The sequence below is a fragment of the Leptodactylus fuscus genome, chromosome 3 (assembly GCF_031893055.1).
Source record: "Leptodactylus fuscus isolate aLepFus1 chromosome 3, aLepFus1.hap2, whole genome shotgun sequence".
Taxonomy (NCBI): domain Eukaryota; kingdom Metazoa; phylum Chordata; class Amphibia; order Anura; family Leptodactylidae; genus Leptodactylus; species Leptodactylus fuscus.
In genome coordinates, this window is record NC_134267.1 from 41,857,026 (window position 1) to 41,884,984 (window position 27,959).

The window sequence follows — 27,959 nt, forward strand, 5'->3', positions numbered from 1 at the left end:
CGCCTTTGCATCTCTATTACCACCATTTGTTATATGATAACACTGATTGTATTTTCCCTGCAGATATTAACATAACAGACACTGGTTTGGAAGGAGTATTGTTTGGGATGCTGGACCGGGAAACGGACCGCAAACTGTGCTCAGACATTCACGACACATTGGGTCACATGCTGTCTTCTTTGGCAGTCGACAAGCTGTCTCATTGGTTGCTGTTGTGCAAAGACGTATTGGCCGCCACTAGTGGTATGTATCCGTGTGCCATGCTCTTGTAAGTAGTTATAATTGAAACTAGCAGTTACCCGCGACTTCGTCTGTGGGTTGGCGGTGGCGCTGAACTGCTTATATTTCTTGTTCTCCCATGTCTGCCCCCAGTTTCTTGGCCCCCATCTCTTCCTCCAGTTTCTTGTCCCCCCATCTCTGCCCCCAGTTTCTTGACAGGGAGGCAGGGAAAGTACTAAACCAATATTTCGCTAATGACTGGGGTCCAGGGAATAAACTATACCTTACAGTCCCTAGTGGGCTATGGTAGAACCACCTGAAGGGGAAACAAATGTGTCCCATGAGGGGAAAAAGATGAGATTTAAAAAATAAAGATAAAAAGGCGGAGATGGCGGGGTCAGTGGTGGAGTCGGCTGGTGCCCCACAGTCACCTTGAAGCAGTAGGGCCCTAAAGTCTGCTAAACTTTAAAAAGATAACCAGGAACTGTTCATTTTCTTTTTTTCTGAGTGCCCCAAAGGGAGGCCGTAAGGTCCTCCATCCTCTGTATCTCCTGACTTTTGCCTATCCACACAGTGAGATGAAGGGATGTAAAGTCTGTCTCCAGAACACTGGCATACAGGCTCTTGATACATTCACCAGAAGCCACACCACTGACCCACCATGCCATAGCCCAACAATCCGATAACACAAAGCAATCCTAGAAAACATGAAGGAGCGTGCCAGCCTCAGAGCCACAATGCCAACATATGGGCAAGACCAAGGGAAATAGAGGATGTAACTAGTAAAGTACACAATACGGATACTTGTTATTATCCTGTATCTGTATTATCATGCTGTTGTAACACATTGACATTTCCCCATGTGGGACTATTAAAGGATTATCTTATTACCACCTCAACAAGAGTTTAAAACCATCTTCTTGTATCTTTCTGACTACATAAGCTAGATAGGTAGGTACTTGAAGGTCTAAGGGAGAGAATAAAAGGTTGTAGAAAGCTGAGAGTGCCGGACATACAACCCCAGTGGATGAATAGAGCTGTTCAAATAGTATGGGCATAAGCAGAGGGGATATAAAGTGGTGTGAGGAAGTGGCACAATGGTATGACTTACCGGCGGTGAGGGGGAAGGGCATGGGTAGAAGGCCATATACCCTCCCAAAGGAAGTGGAAAGCCCTAAACCGCCCCACATTAAACTGTCTGCGGAAAGGACCTCCATCTAAACCCTGCAGAAAGCTGGATTCTCCAGTATGGGAGACATGTCTACTAGAAAAAGTGAGGAAACTACTGTCATGGTTGAGACAAGGGTGGGATTTGAATGGCTAGCCAGGGGGATCCCATCCCCTGCCAAGGGAATCAAGGAGAAAAACTGTTCTATTGACATCCATTGCTTGGTAGTCCTGTGTCTACACCAATCAATAACTCTTAGAAGGTGAGAGGCTTGAGACCATGTCTGGCAGAGCGATACCTCCTCTCTGTTTGATGTGGTATAAGCTCAGACAGGCGATTTGGACCAGTTTGCCCAACCAGATGCATTATGTCCAAAGGACCAAAAATCAGGCAAAAGTAGTTGCAAGGTATATTTATCTAGAGTTTCAGAAAGAGATGTAGGATTGTAGGAAGGAGAAAGAACTACGCAAACATCTTGTTGCCGTGTAAAATACTACATGTAGTATGATTAGCAAAATTTTATACAATTTCACTTTAAGCCACCAATTATTTATAATTTTTTTTTGTTATTTAACAATTTTTGGATTTGATTTACATATAATATTTACTTGGTATATATAAGTATCATATATTTTTTCCATACATTGGTACATACCTATTGCAGCTGAGTATTCGTTCCAGTGTAAGATACATTGCAATTTCTCATCCTAGATGTGGGCACAGCCAGCCTGGTAGCTGGTGTAAGGGATGAAGAGACTGAAAAGAAGGACGAAATGGATGACGACACAATGTTTACCACGCTGGGAGAAGATGATAAATCCAAACCTTTTGTAGCCCCTCGGTGGGCCACGCGTGTGTTTGCTGCAGACTGTCTTTGCCGAATTATCATGCTTTGTGAGAATGCTAACAAACCGCACTTTGATTTAGCTGCCGCCCGCGCTATGAAACTGAAGAATCCCAAAAGTAAGATTACATCCTATAGTTCTTTCATTTCAGCTTTTTAATAAACACATAAAAAGTGCTGACATTAAAGTACTTGGGTTTGGATTAAAAGTAGGTATAATAGATATAAAATGAATGTATATTTACTTATAAGGATGATATGGATGATGAGACAACGTTCATCACACTGGGCGAAGATGATAAATCGAAACCATTTGTAGCCCCTCAGACCATACGTGTAAGGAGTTGTGCCACTATATTCACCTATTCCCTATCCACAGTATACAGATAAGGATCTGATTGCTGAGACTCCCAGTGTACGCTAGAATGACGATCCTAAAGTGAACAATGAAGATAAAATGGTGGTGCGCATACTTGGCCGCACTCTAGTCACTACTGGTCAAGCACGCCTCCGTTTTCCTAATCGCTTCAGGTCATAGTAGTCAGATCCTTAGCCATCAGAAATTTATGGGAAGACCCTTTTAAGACATGCCTGGATAATCCATTATTGAGTCTAGGAACTAGCTACTAAAAATTAGGATATTGCCACAACATCCTCTGTCTATCTGTAATGGTATTTTAGCAAACTTTAACCTTCCAACTTTATAGTCACAATAATCTGTTGTCCCTTGTAGTGCTATCTATATGTAGATCTTTTTTGCTTTTGTGGAGATTGCCAGTTCTATAATCTGAGTATGACAATGATCACTGCAATGCCGCTGCTGAGACCCAGATGGGCTCTTATTTTGAGAAATATCAGAATAATATTCCCTGTAACTGGAGCTGCTATGGGAACTCCAAATAAATAGAAAAACTGTAGTTTAAAGACACGAGACATCTCACTCAGATGACCATTTAGCATATACAAAGCACATAAGATGCCGACCTAACCTGTAGTTCCAACTTTAACGTACCATACATCATATAAATTCTCTTACGTAAATTTTACAACAGCCAGGAAACATACAGTTCGCCAGCATATACTTGTATTCTCAACTGTGTTGGCGCCTGTACATTGTAACACCATGTACTGACCTGCACATCTTGCTTTTGCCTTATTTCACAGGTGACTTTTTGGTGTTACATCTCTCTGACCTGATTCGGATGGCTTTCATGGCAGCCACGGACCACAGCAATCAGCTTAGGATGGCGGGTTTACAAGCCCTGGAGGATATTATTAAGAAGTTTGCTGCAGTTCCAGAGCCAGAGTTTCCAGGACATGTCATCTTGGAACAGTATCAGGCCAATGTAAGGGTTTCCTACAGTGTGTGTTGCATCTGTGTTCACTTAGTATCTTGTTGGTTACAGACACTATATTAAATCTTATCAATGAGAAATTGTAGAAGGGCAGTTATGGCGTGCCGTGATACTGTCTAGTTATATTATTCTATTGGGAAGTAATACAGAAGCCTGGGAAGTAGAAGTGTATGTTTCATTATATATGAGCATTATTGTGTGCTTATAGCTTATTATAAACCTTATTACCTTAGACCAGGGGTCTCAAACTCGCAGCCCGTGGGCCAACTGCGGCCCTCGGGACAATAGTTTGTGGCCCCCGGGTCTTTAACTATGGCGGCTGCCCAGGAGTCGGGTGGCCACCATAGCTGCCGGGTGTCTAATGTTTTACACAGTAGACTCGCAGCGCTAATGTCTCCGGTCGGCATTAACGCCTCCGGCGCCTCGGTCAAAGCTGACTGAGGCAACATTTTCCCGGCGGCACCATTTTACCAGTGATTGCCGGCGCCTGGAGCATGCTCCAGGGCCGACGTCATGTTGACTGCAGTGATTTTCTTTTGCACGCTGCTCTGGGTCCTGCTACTGGGATAGTGGGATAAGTAGTAGCATCAAATGGCAAGGGAAATGGTAACGGCCATTAATTACTTTTTAAAATCTGACTACATGTGACTGACCTGGAGTAATAATGTTAAAAAAAAAAATCAGAAGAATTAAATGCTATAAAATTGTGATAAAATTGCTTTCTGAAAAATAGTGATAATATTTGTTTTATTCTCAGGTGGGAGCTGCTCTACGACCTGCGTTTTCACAAGACACACCCTCAGACATTGTTGCGAAATCCTGCCAGGTTTGGAGATACCTATTGCTTGCATATGTGCAAAAGAACTTATTTTTGGGAATCTTATTACAGCAGTGATTTTCTATTCTTTTTGTCAGGTGTGCAGTGCCTGGATAGGAAGCAAAGTGGTCAGCGACCTGAATGATCTTCGCAGGGTGCACAACCTTTTGGTTTCCTCGCTGGATAAAGCACAGGCTGGGAAAGGATCATCCAGTCAGCTGTACCGTGAGAGCGCCATAACTATGGAGAAACTTGCGGTGTTAAAGGCTTGGGCAGAGGTAGGTACTTGTCATGTGTCTGTAAGAACAGAAATGTGCAAGAAAAGTGTCCGGCCGTGAGCGGCGGGGAGCGTTTTATGCTCTCCGCGGCAAAATCGTTTTTTTTTAAACCAGATACTGAGTTGGACATGCAGTACTCTGTGTCCAGTTTAAAAAAAAAACAAAAACGGTTTCGCCGTGGAGAGCATAAAATGCTCGCCGGTGCTCACAGGCAGACTCGGCATGACAGGTTTCCGTCTTCTGCATGCAGAAGACGGAAACCTGATAACGGAGTCCAGACGCTGGTGTGAACGTAGCGTAAGGGCTCGTTCACATCTGCGCCCGGGTCTCTGTTTTGCATGTTTCCGTTTCCTGCAGGAAACGGAAACCTGCAATCAGTTTTCAAACCCATTCATTTGAATGGGTTTGTAAAGTGTTTGGCCGTGAGCGTTTAATGTTCTCCGTGTCGGAACAGGTTTTTTTTTGTAACAGGACACAGAGTCGGACATGCAGGACTTTGTGTCCGGATTTTTTAAAAAACTGTTTCGCCGCGGAGAGCATAAAACGCTCATGGGCGCTCACGGCCGAATCCGGACTGACAGGTTTCCGTTTTCTGCCATCAGAAGACGGAAACCTGATCCAGAGACCCGAACGCTGGTGTGAACCCAGCGTCAATACTACAGATTGTCCTATAAGAGAATAAGTCCTCACATAGCCCAACTGAAAAATAAAAAGTCGTGAGCCTCAGAATATGGCAACACAAAATTGATGATTTTTTTGAATTAACTAATTAATTTAATTAGTAGCCTTGATTCAAATAGTATTCAAAACAGTTTCGAATACTTCGCTCACATAGGAATGAATGGAAGCGGCCGAACAGCAAGCGCCGGCGCTTCAATTCATTCCTATGGGAGCGAGGTATTTGAAACTAGATTTTCGAATACTATTCGCTCATCTCTATTAATTAGTAGTAGTATATTCATTAAATAAAGGTAACCTTATTTATGCTATACAGTGCAAAGTTTGTAGTGTAAAAAAGGTAAAATTGCATATTTTCCGTTCTCCATTCCCAGAAACTTAAAGGGGTTTTCCCATCTTAGTGTTTCATCAGCTTTGCCTGCTGTCTGTTCTCACTTCCTGTATTTCTATCCCGCTTCCTCCCTCCTGCTGAACGGGACACAGAACACTTATGCAGATCAGAAAATATGCAGATGCTTGTATAGAATGGACTCAGTGTTATCTGTGTGTTTACATAGAGATATAACAGACTGGGCTTTATCAGCAAACTGCAATTAGCTGAATGATTGTCCTGTCACATGTCCTATATATTTAGGAAAAGTCTTCAATTCACATAAGCTACCAGTATAGATAGGATCCTTGAGATGGGACAACCCCTTTAAGTTAAGCTTACCAAAATGGTGGCATTTAAAAACAATTCAATCTGTCTACCCCCAAAAATTTCCTCATATGGCTACATTTACAAAGAAAATAGTTATCCTTAAGTATCAATGTAGGCCAAATCCTTAAGGGTTAATATTTTAATTTCTGTTTATCTGAGAGTCCGGCATATTCAGAAGATAGTAACCTTACTGTAAAGCATTTCATACACTGAGGGATATTTAGATATTTTCACAGCACGCTGAGCATCGTTGCAAATTGTTAGTTTCCTACCTTGTAATGCAGCGTTCTATGGCTATAATGACTTTTTATATCTTGTCTGAATTCTAGGTCTATGTTGTGGCCATGACTATTAAAAGTGAAGCTGATAGCAAGCCCAGAAAATCCATCAAGACAAATGATGATGAAGACGATGATTTTGGTGCCACAGATGAGCTTCCTCCTGATAGCCTCATCTCATTGGTTGAATCGGCTCTACCAACGCTTAGCCGATTGTGGCTGGCAGTGTTGAGAGACTATGCTCTGCTCACCTTGCCACCGGAGTTTGCCAGCCAGCTTCCACCTGATGGTGAGTGTTCTCCCGTGCTTCTCATCTTTGTTTCCTACCCTGTTTTGTTGAGGACATTGTTCTATACAGTAGCTAAAACTTTGTCTTTTTTCCGTATTTAACCCTACTTTCATCACTTTCTCAATCTATTTACAGGTGGAGCATTTTACACCCCTGAAACAATTGACACAGCAAGGTTACATTACCGTAATTCCTGGGCACCTATACTCCATGCTGTGGCGCTCTGGCTCAACTCCACTGGCTTTAATAAATCTGAGATTTCAGATGAGACGGCCATGACAGGCTCTCAGAAACCTACCTCTACCATGGCATTGAACCAGGCCCCGGGAACACCACCCAGCCCTAAGTCACTTATGGAGCTAAACAAAGATAGAATGCATCTGATTTTAGGTGGGTGAATTGGACATGGAAGAGCTCTATTATTATCGGTCACTGTCCCGTATTGAAGTAGAATAACTATGGCAATTTGTCTATAAAGTCTTCTTTCATTCTCCCATCATTGACATCTTTGCAGCGCCAGGTTATTATTGGAGCACAATGCAAAGCTGTGTGTAGTTACATCCTTTATTATTTATTTATTTATTATTATTTTGCAGCAGTTATCATCTTGTGGGAAACTTAAAACAGAACATAAAGCGAACCCCTGGTCCAAAGTAAAAATCTGATACAATAACCAGTGTATAGTAGACAAAATACCGCTTCCCTCCTCTTGAAAGCTGCTGCTGTTTGATGATTCTGAAGACTTGGGTGCTTGTCATAAAATGACTGCCATTGTTGTATTCATATACAATGTATGCTTTGAAAGTCTAAGACTTTCCCCTTGGGTAGTTGCGATATCCTTGACTCTTGATGATGTCATGCCTTCTCATACACATGGGTAATGACTAGAGATGAGCGAATATTATTCGAATCTCCCATTTCAAATAGCATGCATCCATAGGAATGAATGGACACAGCCGACATGCAGGGGGTTAAGCGGCCGGCCGCCGGCAAAGTCTGCGTGCCGGCCACTTCCATTCATTCTTATGGGTGCATGCTATTCGAAACGTCCGTTTCGAATAGTACTCGCTCTTCTCTAGTAATGACCTCTAAGGTCCTTTAGCCTACTAGGATCTAGCATCTACCTAGAGCAGTGATGGCGAACCTATGGCACGCGTGCCAGAGAGGGCACGCAGAGCCCTCCATGCTGGCACGCGTGCGGTCGCCCGGATCGCTCACCAACAGGGAATCCGGTACAGGATTCCCCGTTGATGAGCGATCACTGCCTTCAGTTGTATGTGCAAATGCACATACAGCTGAAAGCGGTCAGGGTAGGCCGCGGATCGCGCGACCGCGGCCTACACTGGCTGCAGAGTTTGACCTCTGCCCCGACGCGGGCGCGATGACGTCATCAGCGCCGCCAGTGACAAGAAGGTGGATGCCGGCGGCTCTTCAGGGGTGAGTATGAGAGTGGCTCACTGTGTATATGATGTTGGGGGGAGCGCTTATAATACTTGGTGGGGTGTATGATACTGGGGGGGAGTGTATAATACTGGGGGGGCTTATAATACTGGGTGGGGTGTATAATACTGGGGGGAGTGTATAATACTGAGGGGGCTTATAATACTGGGGGGGCTTATAATACTGGGTGGGGTGTATAATACTGGGGGGAGTGTATAATACTGGGGGGAGTGTATAATACTGGGGGGGCTTATAATACTGGGGTGGCTTATAATACTGGGGGGTGTACTAAAGAGCATATAATACTGGGGGGGGGGGCTATTTATAAGCACACAATACTGTGTGTGGATGCCACTGTGGAGCATATAATCCTGTGGGGGGGGGACACCTACTGCGGAGCATATAACACTGGGGGGCTACTGTGGTACTGTGGAGAATATAATATTGTGTGGTGGGCCCACTGCAGAGCATATAATACTGTCTGGGGTCCCCTCACTATTTATATCACACAGTATCTGTTTTATAGCAGACGTGATATTAGTACAGGATGTAAGAATATTACACGGTAACTATAAAACAGATCCTGTGCGATGTAAATAGTGAAAATTAATTGTTCAAAGTACCAAATGCCGAGACCTTTACATTTCAGTACAACGTTGTTTGTATTATTGAAAGCTCTGTAAAGCCCCACATGACTGTAATTTTTGGTCAGTAACTGTCTGCAATTGTGGATCCGCATAGTATTAAGTCTATATTGTCGTGTTGGCACTCCGCGAAAATTTTGTGGGTTTTGGGTTGCAGTTTGGGCACTCGGTCTCTAAAAGGTTCGCCATCACTGACCTAGAGGGAGTGACTTTCAAGGCATGCTATGAATATTCTGAGATAGTGGCAACCATTTTGTGACATGCAAACAGTGCACCCATATGAACAGATTGCAAAAGGAGGGCACCAGGTATATTAAATGTACATTTGACTAGTATAAAGTTGTTTTGGTACTATTCCGTTATCGGGCCAGCAGAGCTTACCAGCACCAGCATTGGGACAGCAGCAGTCAGCATTTCAGCATCGGGAATGACATCTGAGGACTGACTGCTGGACCGATGCTTGTGCCCAGCTCTCCTTCCATCTGCCCTGTACCCCTCTCTGGCCCGCCCCAAGGACTGACTGCTGGCCCGATGCTGGCGCCCTGTCTCTAGTAACCAGTACATCAATGCCCCCATCCATCCTCCCAGTGCTGCCCCCCAGCTCTTCTTACATCTGCCCCGTACCCCCTCTCCCTGCCACTCGACTAGGCCTCACCTCGGCGCTCTCATTCTGGCCATTAGCGTTCAGGAGGAAAGAAAGACGCTCGCACTGGAAGCCATGGCCGGCACAGAGAACGGAGACCGGAAGGAAAAAAATAGCACACACCGGGGCTCAATAAAGGGTCCTGAAAGTGGCGGCGGAGATTCAGGGATGCGCTGACCATAGTAACGGCGGGGAGCTATGGTGACCCAGAGGGACAAACTTCCTGCAGCGTCCCGGCGACTAGTAATGTCGGTCAAGCCTAGTCACGTGGCGGGGAGAGGGGCAGATGGAAGGAGAGCTGGGCCAGAGAGGGGTACGGGCAGATGGAAGGAGAGCTGGGCACAAGCATCGGGCCAGCAGTCAGTCCTCAGATGTCATTCCCAATGCTGAAATGCTGACTGCTGCTGTCCCGATGCTGGTGCTGATAAGCTCTGCTGGCCCGATAACGGAATAGTACCGTTGTTTTTTTTTAACTTTGGGTTGGAGGGTCACTTTAATTCATTTGGGCCTAATCAGGAGCGGGATGCCACAACAAGATGCTGATGCACTACATTGGCATCCCGTTGCGGCTATCCGTGCAGAGAAGTCACACGGCAGAAATGGTTTCCACCCTTAGAAGGCCAGAAGCTGCCACAAAATAATGTGAATAAAAAAAAAAATCTAAATGTAATCTCGAACCTCTTTTCTATATCATCAGGTATCAGTATTCAGTTCTTTTGTGCACCTCGACCTGAGGAACCTGTTGAACATGTCACGGCTTGTCTTCAGGCGCTGCATATTCTTTTGGAGTCCTCTTTTGCCAGAAGTCACATAGCAGAAGACCAGGTACATTCAAATACTTTCTCCAAATCAATTTACATTCCTAATAATCTGGACTTCAGGCTGTCCTATTGTTTTCACAATGATAAGCAGCAGCTACTTCTCACCCTCCCTGTATTGACATCTACCTTACTTGTTTTCCAGGCTACGTTCACATTTGCGTCAGTCTGTGGTGCACGTGTCTCAGAAATTGTCAGACTAAAATGTACTGCAAGCCTGACTTTTTTGCCAAAAAATTAGTTTTAAAAAAAATTGACATCCAATAGACCCTATTACATTCAATGCGGCCCTTTGGACTCATAGAATGGATCAGTGTTTCCATTCTCATGTTCCTCCAACGGACCTTTAAACAAAGAAAGCCAAACATAGATATGAACATGGCATGAAAAGGTTGATAACTTCTTAACAATCTTTGAATAAATTAAAATAGCTTCAATTAATTCATTTTTTTCTCCATTTATCAGGCTTTTTTCCATCTTCCCTGCTAAACTGAAATTGAATCTAAAATCTGCTGACTCTGTTTTGCTAGAGCCAGATTGGACTCAGTATCAGATTACATAGAAGTCTATGCATAGGGGATAGGATAATAATAATAATACAGGAGGTAGAATTGTTTATACAGAGGTCCAGATGGTTTTGTGATAGAGGTTACTTTGATTATACACAAAAAAAGCTGTATGAGCCGTCACCAGTCAGTGCCCGGTAATGTGAAGCTGGCACCTGGACATATAAAATTACGGTCTGAAACAACATCATATCTTGTGGGCGTAATGTGGGAGCAGGAACAGAGGAGGCATTCTAGGAGAGAATTGAGGGAGAGAGGACAGACACAGGCACAGATAGCCATTAACCCCTTCCCGCCGATGGCATTTTTTGATTTTTGTTTTTCGTTTTTGACTTCCCTCCTTCTAAACCCCATAACTTTTTTATTTCTCCGCTCCCAGAGTCATATGAGGTCTTAATTTTTGCGGGACAATTTTTTCTTCATGATGCCACTATTATTTATTCTATATAATGTACTGGGAAGCAGGAAAAAAATTCAGAATGGGGTGGATTTGAAGAAAAAATGCATTTCTGAGACTTTCTTACGGGCTTTGGTTTTACGGCGTTCACTGTGCAGCCAAAATGACATGTCCCCTGTATTCTGTGTTTCGGTACGGTTCCAGGGATACCAAATTTATATGGTTTTATTTACATTTTGACCCCTAAAAAAAATTCCAAAACGGTGTTAAAATTTTTTTTTTCTAAAAGTCGCCATATTCCGACGGCCGTAACTTTTTTATACATAGGTGTACGGGGATGCATAGGGCGTCTTTTTTTGCGGGGCCGGGTGTACTTTTTAGTTCTACCATTTTCGGGAAATGTTATTGCTTTGATCACTTTTTATTCAAATTTTTAGCAGAATTAAAACAGTGAAAAAACGGCGGTTTGGCACTTTTGACTATTTTTCCTGCTACGGCGTTTACCGAACAGGAAAAATATTTGTATAGATTTGTAGAGCGGGCGATTTCGGACGCGGGGATACCTAACATGTATATGTTTCACAGTTTTTAACTACTTTTATATCTGTTCTAGGGAAAGGGGGGTGATTTGAACTTTTAATACTTTTTATATTTTTTTATATTTTTTTTTACTTTTTTTTTTTATTTTTTTTTTTGCATTTATTAGATCCCCTAGGGGTGTTGAACCCCAGGGGGTCTGATCACTAATGCAATGCATTACAATGCTAATGCATTGCAATGCATTGCAAAAAAGCATCATCTCTTTTGCAGGCTGTATACACCAGCCTGCAAAAGAGAGAATTTGCAGACTGGCTGGGAGCCCTTAACAAGGCTCCCGGCTGTCATGGCAACAGGGGGTCGGCCCTGGAGCATGCTCCAGGAGCCGGCGATCCCTGCCAAAATGGCGGCGCCCATGCGCCGCCGGGAAGATGGCGCCTCCGGCGCCTTTGACAGCAGCGCCGGAGGGGTTAATGCCTCCGATCGGTCCGGGGACCGATCGGAGGCATTAGAGCCGGTTGTCTACTGCTTGAAGCAGTAGACACCCGGCGGCTATGACGGCCGCCTGGCTCCCGGGCGGTCGCCATAGTTACAGACCCGACACGCGCCGTACTATTACGGCGCATGTCGGGAAGGGGTTAAAGGGAACTTTGAGGCTAAAAATTTTTATCACCTACCGTAAGGAAAGGTCATTAATACCAGAACGGAGAACCAGAACCAATCAGTTTTTACTGGCTGATACACAGAAAACACACAGGAGGCAGACAGCGCTGTTCTCTGTGTAGTGTTAAGACTAGGTTACTGCAGATCAGCTTCTGACCCCTATCTGAGAAGCTCCGTTACTTGTCAGACATACACAGCTCAGAGCTGCTCCCAGCACTCAGCCCCTCCCTCCCCCCCTGAGAGCAGGCAGCTACATCACTTGGGAACTGAGCAGATAAGCCCAGTGGCCATAGAGACGCAGTGTCAACAATGAAGTGAATAAATTAAGATAGCGGCCAAATAAAGCAGTTTTGATAAACAATGTATTTTGGAAAAGTCTTAAATCCACATAAACTAGCAGTATAGATAGGATCCTTTTCATGGGACAACCCCTTTAAGTTTTTCAGTCCTGGTTGAAAGACTGAACATGACTTCATCTATCTCATTTTCTAGCTACTTTACTGTGTTTTTCATGGAGTTTGTGTTTTCTGTAAGCCATACCATGTTCTATACAATACCATCCACATTATAGTTGAATGCCACATTAATATGTTTCTTTTGGTTTTTGTCTTCTATTCTAGGTGATTGGAGTGGAACTTCTAAATGTCCTACATCGCTTATTACTGACTTGTAACCCAACATCTGTACAACTACTGGTCACTACTGTGGTGCAACAGATTGTGCGAGCGGCACAAGACAAACTACAGGAACAGAGAAATGCTCAAAGTAAGGCCAGTGACGAAAATTGTATTTATTGCCTTAATAATAATATCATGTGATGTTGCATGGATCATTACTCCGAACTGAATAGCTAAACGAGTTATGACCATGAACACTGCCATTACTGACTTATTTCCCGATATTTCCCACAGACAAAGATGATACAAGTGAAAAAGAAACACAGGTCATTTTGGGTGAAGGCGAAGAAAGTGGTGGCTTGATGCCAGGGAAATCTCTTGTCTTCGCTGCTATGGAGCTGCTGATGTTCATCCTGGTACGACACATGCCACAGCTCAGCTCAAAGGTGTCGGACTCTCCCAGTCATGTGCTCAGCAAACATCAGCAGCTTTCAGAAGAGAGTTCACGTCTTGTGGCATCTACAGTGACCATTCTAGCTGATCTCCCTGCTCTGTGCTCACCAGCAGGTATCTGTTCCAGGATCTTTCACATCTAGTTTAATGAAAAATTATCAGTTTAGTTAAAGATTGATTCTAAGTCTGCTGTGATATCTGCCAGTATTTTATAAAGATGGCCATACATAATAGGTGAAGGACTTCGTAAGGACCTAATGATCATCTAATGTGTATTTGGGTGTTCTGACTGTCACCTAATGACAGACGTAAAAGAGAAAAGCAATATCAAGCACCGGCATCCAGTCGCGGTATTCCGCTCCGGATTAGGCCTAAATGAATGTGCCTAGTCGGGAGGGAGGTGTCACGCCACGGACGCTGTGGCGGAATCCGCATCAAGAAAGGGTAGGTCTCTTGTTTTTTCCACGAGTGGCACAAAACTGCTAGCGTAAAAAAGAAATGAACGGCTCCCATTGAAGTCAATGGGAAGCAGTTTTTTTGGACCGGATTCCACGTCAAAATCCAGTCCATAAATCCGTGAGAACCCTGCCTAAGTAAGATGTTTTGAGGCAATCTGTAGTTAGTCCAGTGCTTGTGTAGGGGGTCTTACCCCTTTGTCATAAATAGGAAAACTCAGCTCTCTGAAAATTTTATGCAACGTTTTCAATGCCGACGTTTCGGTCAATACCTTTTTCTAAAAACGATTGCCACCTGTTAAGGAGATTACAATACCATGGTGCAATAAGATACCATGGTTCTATGTGAACTGTAATCTCCCTTTACGAAAGGAAATCTTCACATTGATAGTAAGATATAACACTGCCTAATAACAGCCAGCATCAGGCTAGTGGGCCAGTGTCACCTAGAAACTAGCGACGGTCTGCAGCTAACTGGCACTGAGAAGTACATCTCCAAATTTTTATTTTAGAGATATAAAATCTTTAAGATTTGGAATTATAATGTATAAGTTCTATTATTTTAATCACATTTATTTTATTTTTGTTTCCAGGCTGTATGACAATATTGCCTACCATTCTTTACTTGGTCACTAAAGTCTTGAAGGAGACAGCGATAAAGTCTTCAGATAATCAGATGCCTCTGCCAGTTAGTGCTTGCTTACAAGCAATAAAAACCATTATCACTTCCTCACTGGCAAAGACAGAAAAAACTCAGAAGAAGTGGACCGACCTGATTCGTAGCACCTTAGCGTCTGTGCTGGAGTATCCACAAACAGGTGAGAAATATTAGGGGCAACACGGTGGCTTAGTGGTTAGCACTGCAGCCTTGCAGCGCTGGAGTCCTGGGCTTGAATCCCGCCAGGAACAACATCTGCAAGAAGTTTGTATGTTCTCCCCGTGCTTGTGTGGATTTCCTCCCATTCTACAAAGACATACTGATAGGAAAAAGAAAATGTACATTGTGATCCCTATATGGGGCTCACAATTTACATAGAAAAAAAAAAAAAAACAGGTGAGAAATATTAGTCACTAATGACGGCAATGGGAATCCGGATCAGCAGGCCTATGTATTAGCTTAAAGGGGTATTCCCATGACTCTTGTTCACTAACCTGCAGGCTGTTGTGCTCTCTTCACTTCCTGCTTTTCTCGGCACATTGGTGGGCGGGGTTTCACTTGTACGGGATTGGTTGTAAATTAATTACCACAGTGTGAAGCTGATGTAGCAGAGCTAGATTTAGGTCAGTTTGCATTACATACAGAGGTAACGGACTCCCTATCTCAGCCCTTATCAGCCAAATTCAATTAAACCAACTGATAAGAGCTCAGAAATCCCGGAGCTCTCACTGAGCTGAGACGCTCCGCTACTTATCAGACACAAACAGCTCAGAGCTGCTCCCAGCCCCCCCTCCCCTCTGAGAGCAGGCAGCTACATCACTTGACAAATGAGCAGATAATCCCAAGGGCCATAGAAACGGAGTGTAAACAATGAAGTGAATAAATTAAGATAGCGGCCAAACAAAGCAGTTTTGATAAAGCAATGCATTTAGGAAAAGTCTTAAAGACACATAAACTAGCAGTATAGATAGGATCCTTGTGATGGGACAACCCCTTTAAGGTTTGTTATAAAAAATATATATAATAAAATCTTATTTCATTTGTAGGATCCCTGATTTTAGCTTCAGTTTCCTTTTAGTTTTTTAGTTCTGTTTATCCTTCCATTGTATGTGTCAGTCTGTAAAAATGTTAACCTATCACGTTTCTTGTATTCAAGGTGACTCCAAACATACCCTGGATGAAGTCAGCATATTGACAGCTATTGTCCTCTTCTTGCTGTCTGCAAGCTCCGAGATTATTGGCGTGCAGTCATTACAGACCGGGTGTATAAACAAGTTCAAAGCCGCCATTACATCCAGCGACCCCTGGGTGAGTCTTTAGAACAGGAGTCCTTTTTATTTTAATTATTTTGTGCATGCTAAAGAGCTACTTATTACCTTTCCTGAATCGTATACTCTAAGGCATTTTGCAGTAAGTGAATTGGTTCTGTATTTAATAACCAATAACTTAACAAATAGCATCCCTGCAATGGACAAAGAGTTACCAAAGCGGATGTCCCTTTTGGTGTATATTTGGTTGGTGATCCCAATCCACAAGTATTCATTTTTTGTTTGTTTATATATTTTCATACATCTTTTATAGACTGACATAGTAAATAGTTTAAAACTGTGAAATTAGCTTTAGGATAATGGCAGGTAAGGTCTGCTGCAGCAAAAATCAGCCAAAACCTGCTGCTTTTTAGACTCGATAACCAAGTGGCTGGTTCTACTTTACATTGCAAAGGGTGAAAACTGTGGCACCCATCCACAAACCCGCAACACAAGACACTTTACATTTTGCAAGACTCTCTTGACCATCTATAGATGAAGCCAGATAGAGGTCGAACCTGACCGAAAAGTTGCATATTTGATCTACAGTACTGTACTTCCTTGCCCTATGTTATATGGTGTCGTGATGTGAAAACCTTGAACACTTCTCATGTTATGAACAAATATAAAATAAAACACAATCTGATGTCACATATGCCTATGCTTTGGTTGCCTGAAGTCCAGTGACTCCTTTCCCCTTGGACTGACTTGATAATCGCCAAGTGTGGAACTAGGCCACACCCTGAATGGGTTAAATAAAGCAATAGTAAATTAATACTTTTTCTGTTTTTACAGGTTCAAACTAAAGGTTACCAGCTCCTGTTGTCAGTTTTTCAGCATTCCAATCGAGCCATCTCTACTCCGTACATCCACGCACTGGCGCCCATCATGGTTGAGAATCTCAAAGCTGTTGAAAAGAAGAAACCCAACAACAGTTCTGAGCTGCAGGCAGTTCAGGAAGGGATAAAAGTTCTGGAAAGACTGGTGGCTTTGGGAGAAGAGAAAAACCGTGAGTAAATTATTTCAATTGGTAATTTTTCTTCCAACATTTTAGGTCTTATGGATTGATAGCTTTAGTATTACAAGACTTTTCCTTACTACCTCCTTATGTGCCAGGACCAATATACCTACCGTATATACTCGAGTTTAAGCCGAATTTTTCAGCACAGTTTTTGTGCTGAAAAAGCCCCCCTCGGCTTATACTCGAGGCAGCAAAAAAAAAAGTAAACATTTTTTTTTTGTTTTGGGTTTTTTTTAGGAGGGGGGGGGAGTCTATGACCTGCCACAATATCAATGTATAGAACCTCCCATAAAATAGTGCAAAAAAAAAAAAAAAGATTAAAAAAAAAATACTAAAGTTGTAAATCCCTCCTTTCCCTAGAATACATACAAAAGTAGAAAATGACTGTGAAACACATACACATTAGGTATCCCTGTGTCTGACAGTGCCCGGTCTACTGAATATAGGGGATCTGCAGTGCTCCTGTTCCATTGGGAAGGGGTTAATAGGAGCACTGCAGATACCCTATATTCAGCCAGACTGAACTCCAAGTGGAGGGAGAAAAAACAGTCCTCAAGCTCAGGAAGGGGCAGACAGACAACCAAAACACCCGCTCCCCTTCCCCATCACCAGCAACTACTGCACCCAAAAACTCCGACCATTTTAATTTTTGAAATTTTCCAGCAGCTGCTGCATTCCCCCCCCCCCCACATCCCCACCCCCCCTCACATCCCCACCCCCCCTCGGCTTATACTCGAGGCAATAAGTTTTCCCAGATTTTTGTGGTAAAATTAAGGGCCTCGGCTTATATTCGGGTCGGCTTATACTCGAGCATATACGGTACTTTAATTCCACAATGTTGTAGAAGCCTCTTGATTGGAAAACCACCTACTTTTATTGGGTTTGCTTTCAATACTTGGTTTCATGCCAAGTCAGATATGATCTAGAACTATTGTCAATATCTAACCTGTGTTTTCTTGTCTTCTAGGAGTCCAGCTACTTGCTCTCCTTGTTCCAACTTTAATTTCTTACCTGCTTGATGTCAACACATTTAGTTCTGCATCACCCTCATCTAAGGATCTCCACGAGTTTGCACTACAGGACTTGATGCGTATTGGGCCTCTTTATCCACATGCCTTTAAAACTGTAATGGGCGCTGCTCCAGAACTGAAGGCCCGGCTAGAAACTGCCATCCGTGCTAACCAAGCAAGCAAAGCCAAAGCCGCTTCCCGACAGCCTGCTCCTACCATACAGAGTGCCCCTACCATCAAACTGAAGACCAGCTTTTTTTAATCCAGCTTCCTTAGTGACATGGAGTTTGGCTTTGGGTTCTGGACATGAGATTCGGACTGGCTTAATAACTTTGCTCATTCCACAGTATAACACACTGTTACGCATTACCCCTAGTACTTATTGTATGTACCCAATTCATTTGATGTTTTAGCATTAGTGGGCAGGTTTTATGCCACAGTAGGATGCAATGTCAATTATTTTGAACTTTTTTATGAAAAATCCCAAATCCAATCATACTCTGTAAATCAATAGCAGAGGGTGGCATCAATGACAGACTTCCCTAGGAAGATATTCTGAGGGTGCCTCACTGCTTTGATTAAGTATGGTTTTATGCTTTTTCGCATGAACCTAAAAACCAGATTTCAATATTGGTAGGGATGTAGTGCAAGTTTGGAGAAGCTGGCTCTGCTACCTCCATAGGTCCCATAGACTGGGGTAGAGGAAGCCTAAGACATTAGCATCTATCTCTCTATGTAACCTCTGCCTTGTTGTAGTGGGCTAGAACCCTCCTTATAAGATAGATTGATGGTCAGGGGTTCCTGTTCTCTCGATAGGTGGAGGTCTCATAATTTGTATCTTCACCCATACATTTATGGCATATCCTGAGGGTATGCTATAAATGTCTTTCATGGAAGACACATTAAAAGAGACAATCCTGCCTAATTATTTTAACAAACTCAGACCGTTAAGGGGCCTTGGGGCTCTCTAAAGTCCTGAGACCATATAGCACCTCCGCTTACCAGTGTAGTTCCAGACATGCACCTTATTTTTGGAAGTATCCATGTGACTTGTAATTTATAAGATCTAATATAAATATACAGGAAGTATGCTTTTTAGCTTGCCTAACCCCAGTTATTTTGTCCTGCATTGAACCATGAAAGATTCAATATGGAGCAAATGTGTTGCATTAAATGTAGTATTCCCATCTTGTAAAGTGATGGCATATTGGTCTGGGACTCCCATTGTGGCAATGTTGCTTCCAGCATCCCCTTCTAGGTTTTCCCTGCACAGCAGCACCTTATCTATGCAGGAACATTCTGCACAGGACCGCCATACACAACGGGTGACCAAAGCACGCAGTGCAGGGCACAGCAATGAAAAGAGAGACAGCACTACAGACCCTTTATTCTATGGATCATTGGGGTCTGATCTGTGGGATACAGTAATGGCATATCTCAATAGCCTATCCCTTTTGAAGATAGTAAAATGTAACTATTATAACGTTTAGCTGAGGCCTATATACAATCAGTCTGGCGACTCTCTGCTTTTTATTTTTCCATCTATTTATGGGAAAAGGTTAAAATCCTATGGCGGTTACAAATGCTACAGGTGCCTGAACATCTCATGTAAAAAGTCAAGACTTGCAATCGTTTCTATCACTTTTTAGGCAATCTGAAACCCAAATTTGGATCTGGCACCTTACTATGGGTTCATTCACTTTCATCTGTTACAATCTGAATTTAGAATGTATTATTTCCAGTCCCTGGTTATTTAATGTGTGAATAGTTGTTTTAATGATTAATATGGATTTTTGTTAGGAACTTTATTGTTGAGTGTAAATATGCAAAATGAATTCATTCTAAAATGTCTTTTCACCTTTCCAATTGACTGTAGATATCAAATTGTGTATGATTTCACACCTTATACATAGATCACATAGTATGGACACATGACTTGGGAGATGTAGGGCGCACTAAACCTTCTATATCCTGCACATTGATGGATTCCATTCATGTGGTGGAAACCTCTTCTGCTGTGTGAATTCACAGCATGGCTAGTGCATCGGCATCCCATTGCGGCATCCCGCTCCTGATTAGGCCTGAATGAATGGGCCAAATCGGGAGTGAGTTTCGAGCCGAGGACGCTAAGCCACGGAATCTGTGGAAAGATAGGGCATGTTTGCTGGTTTCTCCTGCTAGCTAGCTAGCAGGGAGAAAAAAAGCGAGCAGCTCCCATTGAAGTGAATGGGAGCCTTTTTTGCAGGCGGATTTTGATATGGATTCTGCATCAAAATCCGCCTGCAAAAAACGTGTGAATATATCCTAAGGCTAAGACCCCACATTGCAGAAATGCAGCTTTTTTTGTTGCAGATTTTGTTGTGGTTTTTTGAGCCACAGCCAAGAGTGACTACAGAGGGAATGGGAAATATATAGAAGTTCTTAGACTTCTCCCTTCTGCTCAATCTAGTCCTGGTTTTGGCTCAAAAAAAAAAAGCAACAAAATCTGCAACAAAAAAAGCTGCGTTTCTGCAATGTGGGGTCTTAGCCTTATAGGGTACAGGTGCTGACAGCAAGGTATACCCACATCCTTTTCTTATGATTCACATAGTCTCTGTGTGTGCTCAGAAAGTTTCTTCTTGAAATGATAGCTTATTTCCACCAAATATTAAACCTCTGACTTGTATGCACACCATAAATCCAAAGCCTTTTACTAAGGTACCTGGCATCAAGTCTGGACCTCTTTACCCTTCCGAAAGATCCCTGTTCTGATTTGGAGCAATGAGGCTTCTTTTAGTACTGTGACTGGCACAAAACCTGTATACAGTAGCTATACTTGCTATCTGGCAGTCCCTTAGGCGTTCCATATACCAATGTATATTGCACCACAAAGCTTTATACTACAGATATTCTCCCCTAGAAGCATCGACTCCTGCGTAGAATATCTCCCTGAGAAGGCCAGCATGCAACCATGTTTTTCTGTTAGCAAATTTGCCATGCGTTTTATTGAGTGCATAGTATACAGTTCACACAAGGAGGAGAAACCCTGCTTTTTATATCTTAAGGTTTTCTTTTTGTTTTTAAGAGAAGAATAAAATACCTTGAGCACAATAAGATTATTAAAGACGAGCATGAACTGCAGATCAGATAACCCAAGAAGATGTGACATTTGTGGTATTGATCACACCGTTTTACTGTAACTTTCTGTGTCGAGCAACAAAGTGCAAATAAAACAAGCATGAACCATGCATTTATGGATTTGTTGGTGTACATTATTTAGGCGTTTTTACGCATCACATCGAGCTCCAAGTGATTAATTTCTCAAATTTTTATTTTTTTTTAAATTTTGTAGAAAATACACGTGTACAGTCAGGGCAAAACTAACATGCCAATGTCAAACGTGTTTTTGTGGCTTTTGTACCATGATGCGATTGTCAGATGATGGGTTTATGTGTGATCTAACTAATATTCTGATATCACTTTACTCAAACTGGTTACAGATTCTCCAGGGAGCAAAATTTGGGCGCACACATAGGAGGAAATTTATTAAGAATGGCATTTCCTAATCCCATCATAACTGACTCCTCCATTGCTGTGAAGAATCGATTAAGAAACCTCTTGATAACTGAGGTGCATCCTGGGAGATCCAATGCGCCAGAATGGAGATCTACGCCAGATGGTGATGGGTGAAGATTTCAGCTATAACTTGTACCAATTATAGCAAATCTATTGGGCTTATGAGTGCTTGCCTTCATCCCTGCCCTATTCCACCCACTTTTTTCAAAGGTAGTGAGAAAAGGACACTGTGCGGACTTCTGCTTAATACTGTAAGCAGAAGGATACATATGTAAGGTTACATCCATATCTGTATCAGGGAGTCTGTTGTTCTGGTACATTAAAGGATCAGGAGAACAGACAGACCGCTACAATAAAGGACACATAGAGCCTGATGGACCACTGACTATAAGGGAGCCTTCACACGGAGTAAACGCACGTGTATTTTTGCAAAATACACGTGTAAAAATAAGACTCCCATTGACTTCAATGACATTTTACAGGCGTATTTTTACACATGTAAAAATATCATTAAAGTCAATGGGAGTCTTATTTTTACACGTGTATTTTGCAAAAATACATGTGCGTTTACTCCGTGTGAAGGCTCCCTAAGGGTGCATTCACATGGAGGAAAATGGTGAGGAATTTGGTGTGGAATTTTCCACATGGAAAAACAAGCCTCCCATTGATTTCAATGGGTTCTGCTAGCTTTTTTTGGGAAAAAAAGCTAGCAGAACCCATTGAAACCAATGAGAGGCTTGTTTTTCCACGTGGAAAATTCCACACCAAATTCCTCACCCTTTTCCTCCGTGTGAATGCACCCTTATAGGGTCCGCCAGGTGTCTGTTGTGTTTTTTTTTTTGTTTTTTTTAAAGCGCTGAATGAATATTCCCTTAAAACACTATTTCAAGTTAGTCAGACACTGACAGTCTCAGAACGGAGACTTCAATACAGATGTGTGTATTCTATGTCAGATGTGTGTATTCTATGTCAGATGTGTGTATTCTGTCAGATGTGTGTATTCTATGACATAACTTAGAATTGCAAGTGTACTAATATCCTAAATGTACTTTTGTCTAAGGAAGGTCAGCAAGACTATTGGATCATCAACATCACAGAGGATCTGTGAGAAGTCTGAACCTGGCACAACCTCTTGTTGATACCAGAACTAGAGTCCAAGGACATCGCATAAAAAGTATAGTGCAAAACTGGGTCTGCCACCAGTCTGGTATTGCACTGACCTAACTAGTGAATATTATTGGAAGTTCATTGTGAGTATTATATTTTTACACTTCCACGCGGGATACAACACTTAACACCCCTTCACACGTAGGGACCAGACAGACAGTCATGTTCAGTCCAAGTAACCAGGTTTATGTGACAGCTGAATATCTTAGATAGACCATGGCGTTTCTGAACTGAACACAGCGTTATAGTGATTTTTGATGCCCCGAGTTCCTGAGTTAATGCAGGTCTACTCAAAGCATCATCTGATATACAGTACATTTGATGTGCGGTAGTTCAGGAACTAACAGCATCATAAGTCACTATTATGCTGTGTGTTCAGACCAGACAAGCCACAGTCAGCCTGAGGAAAGTGGACGCTACACAGACCATGTTTCTTAGATGATCTGAATGGCACCTAAATCCTTTCTGGTCTCTGATACATTTCATCTGCTAGCAGTGCCACTACATGGAGATTACAGCATAAATATGTATACAGTGCCTATAGACTTCAGTGGACACTGTGTAAATCTGAATGCGATACATTTCCGTTAATGCCAGCTACAGACAGACAGAATTGTTATCTTGAAACTGTAGGAGAGATAACTTAAGAACTGTACACCAAATGTCAGAACTAGAAAGCTTCAAAAAAGGGGTTTGCAGATTTTGGGGTCAAACGTTTTTTTCCATTCAGACAATCTATCTGTACAGAGGGTCTACTCCAGGCAACACTTGCTGTCAATCCAGTTTATCTTGTTCCTCCAACCACCAGGGCACAAAACCTTGAACAGTGCTGACATCTTGGCCTAGGCTAGTGATTGCCATAAGACAAAGGTCTCTATGTTCAGAGATTCTGGCACATCAATCATCCCACACCACGGTTTTTATGCCCCTCCCAAATACCAGATATTGGAGATAGGTGCTTCAAAATTTGCAGATCTTAGCGACACCTGCTACTTCATCAGTATAACTAGCCTTATGATTTATCCTTCTTGGTGTTGCAAATTCAATGATTCAATGTTGAGGAATATGTGCTTGAATTATCCCATTGGAGTGTATGTCCTTTTAAAATGATGATTTAAATAAAGAGAAGAAATCGTTTTTATTCAGAAGAAAGTTTGCTGGATTCTCCTTCTGCGTTTTTATCGAATATTCCCCTAAGGGTTGTTTCCTGGGTCGGAGGAAACTTTGGAGATCCGGGCAACATCCTTTTCCAATGGGACCGTGAGTGTTTACTCATAAAATTTATATGATACTGTGCTTGGGCTGTGTTTCCCTTCCCTTATGTTTTGATAATTCATCGCCGCCCATGTTTCCGTAGCCTCATTCATTCAATGAACAGGGGTCGTGGAAGCACGGCTGCAAAACTGGACAGGAATAAGCCCTGTCCTGAGCTTTGTAGCCCGGACTGTGGGCCTCTGCACAAAACCATGTAATGTACAGTCGTGTGCTTGGGACAACAGAAATGAATGGGGAAAAAACCGGGGTAACACACTGATCTAGCACACGGTCACGTGCAAGGGGCCTTAGGCTGCTTTCACACTACGAAGTCTCGGATGTGACACTTGGTCCATGTGAGCACTGGATTTTTGGCCTGTACATCATGCCAGGAGAGGGACTCCAAGCAGTATATATCTATTGTGCTAGAATCCCTACCTCCCAGTCACATACTGTTCCAGTGTAATAAATATATGGGACAGTATGTCACTGGGAATCATAACTGTAATGCTAAGAGACCCAATTCCAGAATAATATACAGGCTGGAAAATCGGGCACTCACACAGATTAAGTCTGGTGTCCAAGACTTAGTAATGTGAAAGCAGCCCAACGAAGAGGCTGCCTCTGAAATGAAGAGTACCGTGAGCTACACCTGTTAAGGGCGGATTCACAGCTGCGCCTGATCTCCGTTTTCAGGTTTCCATCTTCTGCCGATAGAAAACGGAAACCTGGCAGACAGCGTCCGGACGTGAGCGCCTGTGAGTGTTTTGTGCTCTCCCTGGCGAAACCATTTTCTTTTTAATTGGACACAAAGTCCTGCATATCTGACTTTGTGTCCGGTTAAAAAAACCCGGTTTCGCAGCGGAGAGCACAAAACACTCACGAGTGCTCATGGCTGGACACTCTCCAAACCCATTCAAATTAATGGGTTTGAAAAATGACTGCAGGTTTCCGACTCCTGTCCAGTTTCGGGCAGGAAACGGAAACCTGCAAAACGGAGACCGGGGCGTAGATGTGAACCCGCCCTAACTGCTACAAGGACTCCTATATACTATTTACACCTAATACCAAGGGCACTGTCCATCAGTCTGGAGGGGAGCGATAACCACCACCAGTGCACCCCCTCATCACTGCGTCACCCCAGGACCTGTGGGAGGTTTGCTGTGATGTATACACAGGAGTGGAGTGTACAAGCCTGAAGTATTTTATCAGTGAACAAAAGATCACAATGTGAAGTCCCTCAGAGGGAGCAAAATAAATAACAAGGTTTATTGAACAATTCACTGTATTTTTTTCTGTATATAGAGATTTTATTTTGTAAAACTGTGAAAAAAAAACATTTGCCTGCCAAATATTATGTTCTGTATACAACACACATAATAGAGTTAACATATTAAAATAATAATAAAAAAAATCAGTAATATACTGTGTAGCTACCCCAAATGGTTATATTAAACCTGTTATCGACATCATTTATTAACCGGTTAAGGACCAGGCCCAAAAGTATGTTAAAGACCAGGCCTCTTTTTTCAAAACTGACATGTGTCACTTTAAATGGCAATAACTTTGAGACGCTTTAACTTACACAAATGAATTTGAGATGGTTTTCTCGTAACACATTATACTTCATGTTAGTGGTAAACACTAATCAATATTTTTGCATTTATTTATAAAAAAAACTAGGAAATTTGATGGAAATTTGAAAAAAATTGCAATTTTCAAAATGTGAAATTCTCTGCTTTTCAGGCGGATAGTCATACCATCCAAATACATGAATAAATATTATCTCCCATATCTCTGCTTTATATTGGCATCATCTTTTGATTGTCTTTTAATTTATTTTGGACGTCACAAGGCTTACAAGTGTAACAGCAATTTTCCAGATTTACAAGAAAATTCTCCAAACCAATTTTTTAGGGACCACTTCAGTTCTGAAAGTAATTATAAAGGCCTGTATAATAGAAACCCCCATAAATTACCCCATTTTCAAAACTGCACCCCTCAAATTATTCAAAACAGCATTTGGGATGTTTGTTAACCCTTTAAGCATTTCATAAGAATAAAAATAATATGGCAGTGAAATTTAGACATTTCATTTTTTTTCACTAATACATTCATTTAGACCCAAAATTAACACATTCACAAAGGGTTGAAGGAGAAAATGCATCTGACAGTTTATTGTGCAATTTCTCCCGTGCACAGAAATACCCCACATGTGGGTGTAAACTGATTTTTGGGCACACGGCAGTGCATGGAAGGGAAGGAGCGACACTGGGTGTTTGAACAGCAGATTTTGCTGGAATAATTTTCAGCGCCATGCCTTATTTGCAGAGACCCTAGAGTACCAAAACAATGGAAACCCCCCAAAAGTGACCCCATTTTAGAATCCACACCCCTCACAGAATTCATCAAGGGGTATAGTCAGCATTTAGACCCTACAGTTGTTTCACAGATTTTACTAACATTGGGATGTGTAAATGAAAAATTACTAAAATGTCACTTTATCTCCAAAGTTTTCATTTTCACAAGGGGATAAAGGAGTAAAAGCCCCCCACAGTTTGTTAAACAATTTCTCCTGAACACGGCAATACCCCATGTGTGGCCATAATCTGCTGTATGGGAACATGGCGGGGCTCAGAATGGAAGGAGCGCTATTTGGCTTTTGGATGGCAGATTTTGCTGGAATAATTTTAGGTGCCATGTCGCATTAGCAGAGCCCCTAGAGTACCAATACAGTGGAAACCCCCTAAAAGTGACCCCATTTGGGAAACTATACCCCCCACAGAACATATTAAAGGGTAGAGTGAGCATTTTGACCCTACAGCTGTTTCACAGATTTTATTAACATTGGGCCATGAAAATGAAAAATTACTTTTTTTCCAACAAACTGTCAATTTAGCCCCAAATTTTTAATTTTCACAAGAGGATAAAGGAGAAAAACCTCCATAAAGTTCGTTACACAAATTCTGCTGAACACAGAAATGCCCCATATGTGGTCATAATCTGCTGTATGGGAACATGGCGGGGCTCAGAATGGAAAGAGGGCTATTTGGCTTTTGGAGGGCAGATTTTGCTGGAATATTTTTCAGGTCCCATGTCGCATTTGCAGAGCCCCTAAAGTACCAATACAGTGGAAACCCCCTATAAGTGACCCCATTTTGGAAACTACACCCCTCATAGAATTTGTCTAGGGGTAGAGTGAGTATTTTGGCCTCACAGGTGTTTCACAGATTTTATTAACATTGGGACGTGAAAATGAAAAATTACTTTTTTTCCCAATAAATCATCCATTTAGTGCCATAGTTTTAATTTTGCAAATAGTTTAAGAATTAAAAGCCCCCCACAGTTTGTTACACAATTTCTTCTGAACACGGCAATACCCCATATGTGGCCAAAATCTGCTGTATGGGTACATGCTGGGGCTCAGAATGGAAAGAGCGCTATTTGGATTTTGGAGGGCAGATGTTGCTGGAATAGTTTTCAGGTGCCATGTCGCATTTGCAGAGCCCCTAAAGTATCAATACAATGGAAACCCCTCAAAAGTGACCCCATTTTAGAAACTACACCTGTCAAGGAATGTATCAAGGGGTATTATCATTTTGAGCCTAAAATGCTTCCCAAAAATTAATGTACAAAATGAAAATTGAAATTTTTAAAAATATGCCATTTCGGTGCCCAATACGTTGCACCCACTTTGTGTTGTCAGAGACCTGCACTCCTAAAACTATTAAGTGGGCCATCCCGGGGGTCAAAAAATTATATATGTGGGTGTAAACTGCTGCTTGCGCACACAGCAGGGCTCAGAAGGGAAGGACCACTGTGCGTTTTAGCTTTTGGGATACAGATTTAGAGGGACCCTCTGGGCGCCATGATGTTTTTGCAGAGCCCTGGAGGTTCCAGTAAACTGGAATTCACCAAGAAGTGACCCCATTTTGTAGGGGCAATTTTAGGGTCTCTGCAAATGTGACGTGGTGTCCAAAAACGAATAATCTAAATCTGCACTCCAAAAGCACATATTGCTCCTTCACATCTGCACCCTGCTGGGTACCCAAATAGCAGTGTATGCCCACATGTATGACACTGGTGTACCCCGGATAACGTACTTAATGCCATATGTGGGTAGAATCG

The 27,959-nt window shown here is 42.4% G+C and overlaps 1 protein-coding gene across 2 annotated transcripts in view; it reads left to right on the plus strand.

Annotated features, from left to right (window-relative positions):
- Positions 1-21,082, plus strand: part of HEATR5B (HEAT repeat containing 5B) — a 43,489-nt gene extending 22,407 nt beyond the window's left edge. For both annotated transcript variants that reach the window (XM_075267459.1, XM_075267460.1), the window contains exons 23-36: positions 64-243; positions 2,099-2,350; positions 3,396-3,577; positions 4,344-4,412; positions 4,502-4,681; positions 6,389-6,626; positions 6,762-7,016; positions 10,051-10,178; positions 12,955-13,099; positions 13,246-13,518; positions 14,453-14,677; positions 15,674-15,825; positions 16,620-16,833; positions 17,813-21,082. In XM_075267459.1, coding sequence (XP_075123560.1) covers positions 64-243; positions 2,099-2,350; positions 3,396-3,577; positions 4,344-4,412; positions 4,502-4,681; positions 6,389-6,626; positions 6,762-7,016; positions 10,051-10,178; positions 12,955-13,099; positions 13,246-13,518; positions 14,453-14,677; positions 15,674-15,825; positions 16,620-16,833; positions 17,813-18,117 — 2,798 coding nt within the window. In that variant the 3' untranslated portion in view covers positions 18,118-21,082. The remainder of the gene's footprint in view (positions 1-63; positions 244-2,098; positions 2,351-3,395; positions 3,578-4,343; positions 4,413-4,501; positions 4,682-6,388; positions 6,627-6,761; positions 7,017-10,050; positions 10,179-12,954; positions 13,100-13,245; positions 13,519-14,452; positions 14,678-15,673; positions 15,826-16,619; positions 16,834-17,812) is intronic.
- Positions 21,083-27,959: the final 6,877 nt, after the last annotated feature.